The sequence below is a fragment of the Bos grunniens genome, chromosome 16 (genome assembly GCF_055505025.1).
Source record: "Bos grunniens cultivar Pamir isolate PY7600 chromosome 16, Bosgru_T2T1.0, whole genome shotgun sequence".
Lineage (NCBI taxonomy): Eukaryota > Metazoa > Chordata > Mammalia > Artiodactyla > Bovidae > Bos > Bos grunniens.
Genome location: NC_141180.1, coordinates 44,159,234 through 44,173,444, shown reverse-complemented (window position 1 = coordinate 44,173,444; position 14,211 = coordinate 44,159,234). Strand labels below are relative to the sequence as shown.

Genomic DNA, 14,211 nt, shown 5'->3' with positions numbered 1-14,211 from the left:
ATGTAAGACAAATGCTAACAAGTATGAAAGGAGAAATTAACAATAACACAATAATAGTGGGAGACTTTAATACCCCACTCACACCTATGGATAGATCAACTAAACAGAAAATTAACAAGGAAACACAAACTTTAAACGATACAATAGACCAGTTAGACCTAATTGATATCTATAGGACATTTCATCCCAAAACAATGAATTTCACCTTTTTCTCAAGTGCACATGGAACCTTCTCCAGGATAGATCACATCCTGGGCCATAAAGCTAGCCTTGGTAAATTCAAAAAAATAGAAATCATTCCAAGCATCTTTTCTGACCATAATGCAGTAAGATTAGATCTCAATTACAGGAGAAAAACTATTAAAAATTCCAACATATGGAGGCTGAACAACACGCTGCTGAATAACCAACAAATCACAGAAGAAATCAAAAAAGAAATCAAAATTTGCATAGAAACGAATGAAAATGAAAACACAACAACCCAAAACCTGTGGGACACAGTAAAAGCAGTCCTAAGGGGAAAGTTCATAGCAATACAGGCACACCTCAAGAAACAAGAAAAAAGTCAAATAAATAACCTAACTCTACACCTAAAGCAACTAGAAAAGGAAGAAATGAAGAACCCCAGGGTTAGTAGAAGGAAAGAAATCTTAAAAATTAGAGCAGAAATAAATGCAAAAGAAACAAAAGAGACCATAGCAAAAATCAACAAAGCCAAAAGCTGGTTCTTTGAAAGGATAAATAAAATTGACAAACCATTAGCCAGACTTATCAAGAAACAAAGGGAGAAAAATCAAATCAATAAAATTAGAAACGAAAATGGAGAGATCACAACAGACAACACAGAAATACAAAGGATCATAAGAGACTATTATCAACAATTATATGCCAATAAAATGGACAACGTGGAAGAAATGGACAAATTCTTAGAAAAGTACAACTTTCCAAAACTCGACCAGGAAGAAATAGAAAACCTTAACAGACCCATCACAAGCACGGAAATTGAAACTGTAATCAAAAATCTTCTAGCAAACAAAAGCCCAGGTCCAGACGGCTTCACAGCTGAATTCTACCAAAAATTTAGAGAAGAGCTAACACCTATCCTGCTCAAACTCTTCCAGAAAATTGCAGAGGAAGGTAAACTTCCAAACTCATTCTATGAGGCCACCATCACCCTAATACCAAAACCTGACAAAGATGCCACAAAAAAAGAAAACTACAGGCCAATATCACTGATGAACATAGATGCAAAAATCCTAAACAAAATTCTAGCAATCAGAATCCAACAACACATTAAAAAGATCATACACCATGACCAAGTGGGCTTTATCCCAGGGATGCAAGGATTCTTCAATATCCGCAAATCAATCAATGTAATACACCACATTAACAAATTGAAAAACAAAAACCATATGATTATCTCAATAGATGCAGAGAAAGCCTTTGACAAAATTCAACACCCATTTATGATAAAAACTCTCCAGAAAGCAGGAATAGAAGGAACATACCTCAACATAATAAAAGCTATATATGACAAACCCACAGCAAACATTATCCTCAACGGTGAAAAATTGAAAGCATTTCCTCTAAAGTCAGGAACAAGACAAGGGTGCCCACTTTCACCATTACTATTCAACATAGTTTTGGAAGTTTTGGCTACAGCAATCAGAGCAGAAAAAGAAATAAAAGGAATCCAAATTGGAAAAGAAGAAGTAAAACTCTCACTATTTGCAGATGACATGATCCTCTACATAGAAAACCCTAAAGACTCCACCAGAAAATTACTAGAACTAATCAATGATTATAGTAAAGTTGCAGGATATAAAATCAACACACAGAAATCCCTTGCATTCCTATACACTAATAATGAGAAAACAGAAAGAGAAATTAAGGAAACAATTCCATTCACCATTGCAATGAAAAGAATAAAATACTTAGGAATATATCTACCTAAAGAAACTAAAGACCTATATATAGAAAACTATAAAACACTGGTGAAAGAAATCAAAGAGGACACTAATAGATGGAGAAATATACCATGTTCATGGATTGGAAGAATCAATATAGTGAAAATGAGTATACTACCCAAAGCAATTTATAGATTCAATGCAATCCCTATCAAGTTACCAACAGTATTCTTCACAGAGCTAGAACAAATAATTTCACAATTTGTATGGAAACACAAAAAACCTCGAATAGCCAAAGCGATCTTGAGAAAGAAAAATGGAACTGGAGGAATCAACCTACCTGACTTCAGGCTCTACTACAAAGCCACAGTTATCAAGACAGTATGGTACTGGCACAAAGACAGAAATATAGATCAATGGAACAAAATAGAAAGCCCAGAGATAAATCCACGCACATATGGACAGCTTATCTTTGACAAAGGAGGCAAGAATATACAGTGGATTAAAGACAATCTCTTTAACAAGTGGTGCTGGGAAATCTGGTCAACCACTTGTAAAAGAATGAAACTAGAACACTTTCTAACACCATATACAAAAATAAACTCAAAATGGATTAAAGATCTCAACGTAAGACCAGAAACTATAAAACTCCTAGAGGAGAACATAGGCAAAACACTCTCTGACATACATCACAGCAGGATCCTCTATGACCCACCTCCCAGAATATTGGAAATAAAAGCAAAAATAAACAAATGGGACCTAATTAAACTTAAAAGCTGCTGCACATCAAAGGAAACTATTAGCAAGGTGAAAAGACAGCCTTCAGAATGGGAGAAAATAATAGCAAATGAAGCAACTGACAAACAACTAATCTCAAAAGTATACAAGCAACTCCTACAGCTCAACTCCAGAAAAATAAATGACCCAATCAAAAAATGGGCCAAAGATCTAAATAGACATTTCTCCAAAGAAGACATACAGATGGCTAACAAACACATGAAAAGATGCTCAACATCACTCATTATCAGAGAAATGCAAATCAAAACCACTATGAGGTACCATTTCACGCCAGTCAGAATGGCTGCGATCCAAAAGTCTACAAATAATAAATGCTGGAGAGGGTGTGGAGAAAAGGGAACCCTCTTACACTGTTGGTGGGAATGCAAACTAGTACAGCCACTATGGAGAACAGTGTGGAGATTCCTTAAAAAACTGGAAATAGAACTGCCTTATGATCCAGCAATCCCACGGCTTGGCATACACACTGAGGAAACCAGAAGGGAAAGAGACACGTGTACCCCAATGTTCATCGCAGCACTGTTTATAATAGCCAGGACATGGAAGCTACCTAGATGTCCATCAGCAGATGAATGGATAAGAAAGCTGTGGTACATATACACAATGGAGTATTACTCAGCCATTAAAAAGAATACATTTGAATCAGTTCTAATGAGGTGGATGAAACTGGAGCCTATTATACAGAGTGAAGTAAGCCAGAAGGAAAAACATAAATACAGTATACTAACGCATATATATGGAATTTAGAAAGATGGTAATGATAACCCTGTATACGAGACAGCAAAAGAGACACTGATGTATGGAGCAGTCTTATGGACTCTGTGGGAGAGGGAGAGGGTGGGAAGATTTGGGAGAATGGCATTGAAACACGTGAAATGTCATGTATGAAACGAGATGCCAGTCCAGGTTCAGTGCACGATGCTGGATGCTTGGGGCTGGTGCGCTGGGACGGCCCAGGGGGATGGTATGGGGAGGGGGGAGGGAGGAGGGTTCAGGATGGGGAGCACGTGTATACCTGAAATTTTTTTAATTTTAAAAAGAAAAAAAATTAATTAATTTTTATTGGAGTATAGTCATTTTGCAATGTTGTGTTAGTTTCTGCTATACAGCAAAGTGATCAACTATACATATACGTATATCCAGTCTTTTTTTACATAACCTTCCCATGTAGATCACCACAGAGCATTACGTAGAAAACCCTGCACTGTACAGTAAGTTTTCATTAATTAATCATTTTATAAAAAGTAGTGTATATATGTCAATCCCAATCTCCCAATACATCCCTCCCCCACTACACCCCTTGGTATCCATGGTTGTTTTCTACACTTATGACTCTATTTCCTCTTTGCTAATAAGTTCATCTGCTCCACTTTTCCAGATACCACATACAAATGATATTGTACAGTATTTGTTTTTCTCTCCTGAGTTACTTCATTCTTGATGACAATCTCTGGGCCCATCTATGTCACTACAAATGGCATTATTTCATTCCTTTTCATGGCTGAGTAATAAACCACTTTGTCAATTCCTCTGTTGATGGACATTTAGGTTGCTTCCACGTTGTGGCTGTTGTAAACAATGCTGCAATGAAAGCTGAGGTGCATGCATCCTTTCAAATTATGGTTTTTCTCCAGCTATATGCCAGGAGTGGAACTGCTGGATTATATGGTAGATCCAGTTTTAAAAGGAGCCTCCATACTGTTCTCCATAGTGGTGGTAACACCGACAGTTTAAGAGGGTTCCTTTTTCTTCACTGGAGAAGGAAATGGCAACCCACTCCAGGACTCTCGCCTGAAACACTCCATGGACTGTCGCCTACATGGACTGTCGCCTGAGGAGTCTGGTAGGCGACAGACAGTCCATGGAGTCGCAAAGAGTCGGACACGACTGAATGACTTCACGACTTCACGACGACTTTTTCTTCACACCTTATCCACTTGGTAGATTTTTTTGATGATGGCCATTCTGACTGATGTAAGATGACACTTTGTTGTAGCATTGATTTGCATTTCTCTAATAATTAGTGATGTTGAGCATGTCTTCATGTGCTTTTTTGGCCATCTGTCTTTTTCGGGTAAATTTCTATGTATACATTCTGATCAGTTTTTGATTGAGTTATTTGTTTTTTGATATTGAGGTGCATGAGCTGCTTGTACATTTTGAAGATTAATCCCTTATCAATGACTTCATTTGTAAATATTTTCTCTCATTTTGAAGGCCATCTTTTCATTTTGTTTATGATTTCCTTTGCTGTGCAAAATCTTGCAAACTTAACTAGGTCTCATCTGTTTACTTTTGTTATTATTTTCATTACTCTAGGTGGTGAACAAAAACATCTCTCTACATTTCTCCTCCTTCTTAATTACCTTTAGGAATATTAATTGCTCCCTTAATAAACAACCTTTTAACATTTGTATTGTACCTGAACTGACACTATATTGCTCTGTAAGTTTTTGGGAAGAACTTTATGTGTGCACTTCTGGATTACTGTTCTGCCTTACAGGGTTTAATCCAGCATCACACTCTGTCATATAAGTTGGCTTTTTAATTTAAGTTGGCTAATTTATAGGTGGCCCTAGAGGTAAAAAACCCACCTGCCAATGCAGGAGACACAGGAGATGTGGATTCGATCCTTGGATCAAGAAGATCCCCTGGAGGAGGGTATGGAAACCCACTCCAGTATTCTTGCCTGGAAAATCCCATGGACAAAGGAGCCTCATGGGCTACAGTCCATAGGGTCACCAAGAGTCGGGCACCACTGAAGAGACTTAGCATGCACCAGTAATTTACTATCTTACATTTAAGGGGACTCAGTAAATGCAATTGCACTAACTGACTGTTCTTCAATAAACTTTACAAATGATAGTGAAATAAACAGTAAATTTAAATTACAGTTAGTGTTTAAAATCAGTAAACACTATATAACCCTCCTATAACCCTACTTATCTTAGAATATTTGCATAAAGCTTTTGCATATGTATTCAATTGTTATTTCTGCTTTTAAACCTCATCCCCACTTCATACTTCATTCCTTTTACTACTAAACGCCCATGTAATGAAACCTGAAGGAAACTGAAGGGCATACCAGAGAATATCACTTTTCACTTAAGTCTCACTGCTCATAATTATTTACACATCTGGTATGAAGCCATCATATCAATATTCTACACATTGAGAGCTTTATTTATGGCCCTTGGTGGCTCAGATGGTAAAGAATCTGCCTGCAGTGCAGGACACCTGAGTTTGATCCCTGGGTCAAGGAGATTCCTTGGAGAAGGGAATGTACCCACTCCAGTATTCTTGCCTGGAGAATTCCATGGACATAGGAGGCTGGTGGGCTATAGTCCATGGAGTCACAAACAGATACAACTGAGTGACTAACACTTTGACTTTCACATCAAAGGATAATTAATACGTTCAGTTGAGTTCAGTACAGTCGCTCAGTCGTGTCTGACTCTTTGCGACCCCATGAATCACAGCACGCCAGGCCTCCCTGTCCATCACCAACTCCCGCAGTTCACTCAAACTCATGTGCATCGAGTCAGTGATGCCATCCAGCCATCTCATCCTCTGTCGTCCCCTTCTCCTCCTGCCCCCAATCCCTCCCAGCATCAGGGTCTTTTCCAATAAGTCAACTTCGCATGAGGTGGCCAAAGTATTGGAGTTTCAGCCTCAGCATCAGTCCCTCCAATGAATACCCAGGACTGGTCTCCTTTAGGATGGACTGGTTGGATCTCCTTGCAGTCCAAGGGACTCGCAAGAGTCTTTTCCAGCACCACAGTTCAAAAGCATCAATTCTTCAGCACTCAGCTTTCTTCACAGTCCAACTCTCACATCCATACATGACCACTTTCTATCACAGAGCTTAACAAATTTACTTATACAATTTAGCAACAAGAAACAGTAAAAGAAAATGCCACAGTAAATGTTTCTGCCCATATATTGTCACCAGGTTAATAAAAAAATCCACTTTTAGGGGAATACTATCTAAGAAGTAAATAACATAAAATGCTATTTTGAATAAAACTTTGTGTCCATATATTCATTTTGTATTATTTCCTTTAAAGAACAAACTAAAGGTATCAAAAACCCATTAAGATATTTAGTTAATGGATAAAACAGACTTGATCAATATATTAAACAAAAACTTACAGGATCAGCAGGTCCACAGAATTCTCGAAATGTCATTGTAGGATTAGTTTGTTGAATCTCCATTGCTACACAAGGCCCAGAATACATTTCTGTCACCATTTCCTATAATATATAAATAAGATAATATTAACAAATGAGTATAATTTAATAATCTTTTGCTTCTCTTCTATTAATTGCACTACTATTCTACTGGACTCAAAATGTTAAAGTTATCTTTGATTTCTTCTCCACCTGTACCCTCTATGCCAAGCAGTTCCCACATTTTGTCTATTTTTCCTATAAAAATGTGTTTTAGATATGTTCCTTTGTCTCCATTCCTACCATTATCATACTAATGCTTTATTACTTGATATGTTCACTATTTGAAATTATCTTCTGGTACATATTTCTTTTAAAAGGCTCTCTCCTCTCAAACACAATACTATCAAATGAACATTTTAAAAGATATATTTTCCAAACTGTTTCTCCCAAAGAAACTTATAAAAATCATAATGAGTTTCAGCAATGAGGAATAATAGGCATCAGATTCATTTTCTCACATTAAACATCTAGAAACTAAAAGCAATAAACAAATATTGTTTTCAGACACTGAACAATAGACAGCACAGTACCATGATCCTCAAGAGACAGAAAATGAATGGGATCAGCTGTACAACTGCCCATCTTACTGCCTGAAGGCTTCTAGACAGTGAAACAGGTATAGGAAACACAAAAGAGCCCAACATTCTCACTGAATAGAACAAATCGAGACTGGAGTTTAGGGAGGCTGATGAGGCTACGATTTGCCGAACAGAATACTAGAGGAAGTGGGAGAGCAACAAGAGAGTAAGTCTCAGGGATCTGCAGAGAAGTTTTTGAGTCTTAGACTGTAGGTTGAGTCTGTGTATATATAGAGGATACTACGGAAGGCTGAGAAAAGAACTCCCAGACAGCAGTAAATGAAACAATTCATAAATACAGTATAAGACTGGGAGGAATCTGTACTCCCATGAGCTGGAGTGGAAGCCCCTATATGATATACAGAGCATCATGTAGAGACCTTAGAATGGTATTATACTCTAGTTGTTATTGTTCAGTCTCTAAGGGTATACAATACCTTGTGACCACATGAACTGCAGGACACCAGGCTTCTTTGCCCAACACTATCTCCCTGCATAGCCTCAAACTCATATCCATTGAGTCAGTGATGCCATTCAACCATTTCATCCTCTGTTGTCCCCTCCTCCTCCTCCCTTCCATCTTTCCCAGCATCAGGATCTTTTCTAATGAGTCGGCTCTTTGCATCAGGTGGCCAAAGTATTGGAGCTTTAGCATCAGTCCTCCCAATGATATTCAGGATTGATTTCCTTTAGGATTGACTAGCTGGATCTCCCTGCATTCCAAGGGAATCTCAAGAGTCTTCTCCAACACCACAGTTCAAAAGCATCAATTCTTTGGTACTCATCTTTCTTTATGGTTCACCTCTCATATCCATACATGGAAAAACCATAGTTTTGACTAGACAGACCTTTGTCAGCGAAGTAATGTCTCTGCTTTTTAAAACACTGCTTAGGTTTGACATAGCTATTTTTCCAAGGAGCAAGCGTCTTTTAATTTCATGGCTGCAGTCACCATCTGCAGTGACTTTGGAGTCCAAGAAAATGAAATCTGACACTGTTTCCACATTTTCCCCATCTATTTGTCATGAAGTGATAGGACCAGATGCATGCTCTTAGGTTTTTGAATGCTGTGTTTGAAGCCAGCTTTTCACTCTCCTCTTTCACTTTCATCAAGAGGCTCCTTAGTTCCTCTTCATTTTCTGTCATTAAAATATACCATAGTAGTTGGCCTAAACTTGCCTTATGTATGGAACACTCTGTATCTATCCTATGAAAGCTTAAAAGCATGTCTCAGAAGTGTCAAACTGATTCCAAGTAACTTGTCCAAGGGCCAGAACAAAATCAAACATTTTTTAAAGGAATACAGCAATACCATGTAACAGTTGAAATTTCCCAACACCAGTACATAACAAAAATTGCCAGGAATACAAAGAAGTAGGAAAATATAAACTATCACCAGACCCAAACTCAAGAGACACAAACCCAGCAATGACAGAAATGATGGATGTAATTACAGAAGAAGTTTTAAAAGTCACTATAAATAGGTTCTACATGCTCAAATTATAGAAGAAAACATGTACATAATACATAGCAAAAAAGATATTAAAAAGATACAAACAAAACTTCTAGACATGAAAACTACATCTGAATTTAGATCAATGAATTTGAAGGCATGCAACATAAACCATTAAAAAGCAAGCATGGAAACAAAGAAGAGTGAAGAAAAACTTTTAAATTTTTTAAAAAGACTATGGGACACATCAAGCAGTGTAATTGGAGCCTCAAAAGAAGAAAGGATGATGAACAGAAATGTATTTTGAGAATTAATCGCTAAAAAGTTTTTAAATTTGATGAAACTTATAAACCTACAGATATAACAAGATCTAAGGAGAAAAAGTGGAAAGAAAAATAAAGTAGGGCACATTATAATCAGATTGGCTATAAAACAAGAACAACAATAACAAAAAACGCAGCAAAAAATACTGAAACAACAACAAAAACTGTAGAAACATCAAAAAAAAGAACAAAGATAAGGATTAAAACAACAACTTTTGTCAAATTCTATAATCAGTTGAGAAAATATTTGGAAAATATTTTTTGAAATGAATGAAAAATAAAGGCTTTTTCAGAGTATAGGTATTTAACCTCTTTGGTTAAGTTTATTCATAGGTATTTTACTCTCTATGACCCAATTTCAAATGGGGATTGCTTTCTAACTTTATCTTTCTGATAGTTCATTTTAGTGTAAAGGAAACCAATAGATTTCTATATGTTAACTTTGTATCCTGCAACTTTACTGAATTCACTTAATTCTAATAGTTTTTTTTGTGTGTGTGTGTGGAGACTTTAGGATATTCTCTATATAATACCACTTGTTGCTTAGTTGCTAAGTTGTGTCTCACTCTTTTGTGACCCCATAGACTGCAGATCACCGGTCTCCTGCCCACCGGAATTTCCCAGGCAAAAATACTACAATGGGTAAGCATTTCCTTCTCCATGGGATCTTTCCAACCCAGGGATCATACCTGCATCTACTGCATTGGCAGGTGGATTCTTTAACTCTGAGCTTCCAGAGTAGCATATAATACCATTGTTGCTAAGTCACTTCAGTCGTGTCCAACTCTGTTCGACCCCACAGACAACAGCCCAACAGGCTCCCCCGTCCCTGGGATTCTCCAGGCAAGAACACTGGAGTGGGTTGCCATTTCCTTCTCCAATGCATGAAAGTGAAAAGTGAAAGTCAAGTCGCTCAGTCATGTTCAACTCTTAGCGACCCCATGGACTGCAGCCTGCCAGGCTCCTCCGCCCATGGGCTTTTCCAGGCAAGAGTACTGGAGTGGGGTGCCATTGCCTTCTCCGTATAATACCATATCATTTGCAAATAGTGACAGTTTTACTTCTTCCTCACAATTTGAATGCCTCTTATTTCTTTGACTTCTCTGATTACTATGGCAAAGACTTCTAATAGTGTGTTAAATAGAAGCAGGGAGAGTTGGCATCCTTGTCTTGGAAGTAAAAGACCTATACTACGTAAATTATAGAATACTGATGAAGGAAACTGAAGACGATGCAAAGATATCCTGTGTTCTTGGACTGGAGAAAGTTATATTGTTAAATGGCTATACTATCCAAAGCAATCTACAGATTTAATGCAATCTCTATCAAAATATCCATGACATTTTTCACAGAAGTCAAACAAATAATCCTAAAATTTATATGGAACTACAAAGGACCCTGAATTGCCACAGCAATCTTGAGGGGGGAAAATGCTGGAGGTATCATGCTCCCTGACTTTAGACTACACAGGAAAGCTACAGTAGTCAAAACAACATGGTACTGGTACAAAGACAGACACATAGATGAAGCGAACAGAACGATGGCCCAAAATAAACCCACACACTTATGACCACTCTACAACAAAGAAGGCAAGAATATACAATGGGAAAAGGCAGTCCCTTTAACAAATTATGCTGGGAAAACCGAACAGCTACATGTAAAAGTGAAATTAGAACATTTTCTTATGCTGTACAAAAAATATACTCAAGATAGATTAAAGATCTAAATGTAAGACCTGAATCAAAAAAAAATACTTCTACAAGAAAATACAGACAGAATACTCTTCAACATAAATTGCAGCATTATTTTTTTTTTTGGATCAGTCTCTTAGGCAAAAGAAATAAAAGCAAAAATAAATAAATGGGAACTATTAAACATAAAAAGTTTTATACAGCAAAGGAAACCATCAACAAAATGAAAAGACAACATACTGAATGGGAGAAAAAAACTGTAAATGCTATGACTGATAAGGAGTTAATATTAAAAATAAAGAGCTCATAGAACTCAATGTCAAAAAACAAAAAACTCCATTAAAAACTGTGGAGGGCTGAATAGACATTTTTCCAAAGAAGACATACAGATGGCCAAAATCTCTCAGATTTTGTCTGATTAAGTCTTTCTTTTTTGATTGAAAGATCACTGACTTACAATATTAGCTTCAGGTGTACAACACAGTGATTCAATATTTTTATAGATTACATTCCATTTACAGTTATTATAAAATAATGGCAATATTCTCCTGATAGTTTATCCTTTATATCACTAATCAGAGAAATGCAAATAAAAGCACATTGAGATATCACACCTGCTAAAACAGCTACCATCAAAATGTCTACAAATAACAAATGCTGGCAAGGATATGCAGAAATGGGAACCCTGGTACATTGTTGGTGAAAATATAATTGGTGCAGCCCCCATGGAAAACAGTATGGAGGTTCCTCAGAAAAAGTAAAAACAGAACTACCATATGATCCAGCAACTCCACTGCTGGATATATATCTGAAGAAAATAAAAACACTAATTCAAAAAGATATATGCATTCCAATAGCAGCATTATTTTCAAGAGCCAATATATGGAAGCAATCTAAGTATCCAACAACAGGTGAATGAATAATGAAGATGTGATATATACATACAATGGAATACTACTCAGTAATAAAAAAAAGAACAAAATTCTACCATTGGCAACAATGTGGATAAACCTAGAGTGTATTGTTCTTAGTGAAGTCAGAGAAAGACAAACATTCTGTATGTTACCACTTATATGTGAAATCTTTAAAAAAATGTATATTACAAAACAGAAATGGACTCACAGATATAGAGAACAAACGAATGGTGACCAGTAAGGAGAAGAAAGGGAGTAGGGGCAAGACAGGGGTATAAGGTTAAGAGATACAAACTATCATGTATAAAATAAGCAGCAAGGATAAACCTGTCAGGGGAATATTGCCATTATTTTGTAATAACTGTAAATGGAACATATTCTATAAAAATACTGAATCACTGTGTTGTACACCTGAAACTAATACAATATTGTAAGTCAATGATCTTTCAATCAAAAGAGAAAGACTTTTTCACACAAACAAAATCTGAGAGAATTCACCACCACCAGCCCTATACCATAGAAAATGTTAAAGGAAGTTCTTCAGACAGAATAAAAATGCCAGACAAAAATATGGAGCCACACAAAACAATGGTAAATAGGTGGGTAAATATAAAACATTCACAGGAATTAAAAAAGAAAATTTAATTGATTATTTAAAGCAAAAATAGTAACAATGTATCATAAAGCTTTTAACATATAAATGTAAAATGTACAACAGCAGCATGCAGAGGAAGAGGGAGGAGATAGACATATACTGTTTACGGTTCTTAACTGTATATGTGAAGTAACATGGTCAGAAAAAAAGTGCCTCTCACTGAAAGATTCAGTGAATGGAACATTTCAGACAGAACTGAAAATGAGTATAAAGACTTGAAGGAAGAAGTACAGCTGGGGTGTATGAAGATCAGTAAAGAGCTATGATGTCAGGAGCTGCCTGAGGCCACAGGAAAGCAGTTAAGAGATGAGGCCCAGGGGACTTCCCTGCTTGTCCAGTGGCTAAGACTGCCTTCCAAAGCAGGGTGTGTGAGTTCAGTCCTAGTCCGGGAGCTAAGATTCCACATGCCTTGTGGCCAGAAAACAGAAACAATGTTGTAACAAATTCAGTAAAGACTTTAAAAACAGTCCATATTAGAAAAGAAAAGAAAAAGGATAAGGTCAGATCATGGTAGGCCATGTAAACCATGTTAATGACTTTGGAAGGTTTATAATACCCAATGCCAAAGTAAAATAAAGGCAATTTATTACAGAGCAGTACTTAAATTTTAATCAAAACTCAATCATCGTGTCTACTAAAAATGCCAGAAGTTAAAAAAGGGAGAGGACTTCATAATTGATACGGTAAACAGATCCCTACTCATTAGAACCCCTAAATTATGCCCCTGAAGTTACTTCACTAATTCACAAAGGTCATATGAAATTGATTCTTATGGATAATTATGTTCAGGAGGATCTTCTGTCTCATGATATGAAGTACTGGCTACACATAAATGTCAAGAGCCTAAATCCTCAGTTGGGGTAGAAGGGATGAGTACATTATCCAAAAAGAGAAGTGCCAATTTTGTCCACCTTTCTTTTATGTGTGTGAGAGTCTCTCTCTCTTTCAGTGTTAAATACTATTAAAATGATAAACAGAGGGCTATACAAAACACAAAGAATATGTTGAAAAAAGAACTGCATCAAAAACATAAAATGATCCTTAAAAATTGAACTTGAGAATTCTGTTAATAGATGAACAGAATTAAGAGAATTAACAGAAGTCTCAAACCTAGGTTTTTACTTAATTAAAAATTATCAAACAAAAAAGTACTTGTTTCCTCCCTTAATAGCCCTTTGATTAACGTCCTTAAGTAGTTGAAATGGAGTATCTGATTTAATATCCATCCTCACCAGGACATAAGCTCCAAGAATGCAGGCAGCGTGCATTTCTGGCTCCCTGGTATCCAACACATTGTCTGACCCACAAGCGGTAATATATGTGTGGCAAATAATTGGATCCTGATAACACTATAAGATAGTAATTATTACCTTTTCATGATTGCAAATGCTGAAGCAGCAAATTTAAGTGTAAATGATCAACATGGAATCTACTATAAAGAATGTCAGTTATAATAATAATAATAATAAAAGTAGTAATAATAAAAACAGCTGATATTTACTAAAGCAACAATCTCAGTAATATGTGAGATTGCTTTACATGATTTATTTCATTTAATAACCACAATAATTTTATAAAGTAATAATAACATTGTTTCAATTTTATATACGGGTAAACTAGGGCTTATAAAAGGTAAGTAATGTCTATGGTCACATAACT

The 14,211-nt window shown here is 36.4% G+C and overlaps 1 protein-coding gene across 8 annotated transcripts in view; it reads right to left on the bottom strand.

Moving 5' to 3' along the window:
* Nucleotides 1-14,211, bottom strand: part of NME7 (NME/NM23 family member 7) — a 249,209-nt gene that overhangs the window by 123,193 nt on the left and 111,805 nt on the right. For all 8 annotated transcript variants that reach the window (XR_015143506.1, XM_086344832.1, XM_086344828.1 and 5 more), the window contains one exon: nucleotides 6,858-6,959. Coding sequence is in view for 7 of the 8 variants with exons in the window: in XM_086344832.1 (XP_086200958.1) it covers nucleotides 6,858-6,959 (102 nt within the window). In the remaining variant the exon portion in view is untranslated. The remainder of the gene's footprint in view (nucleotides 1-6,857; nucleotides 6,960-14,211) is intronic.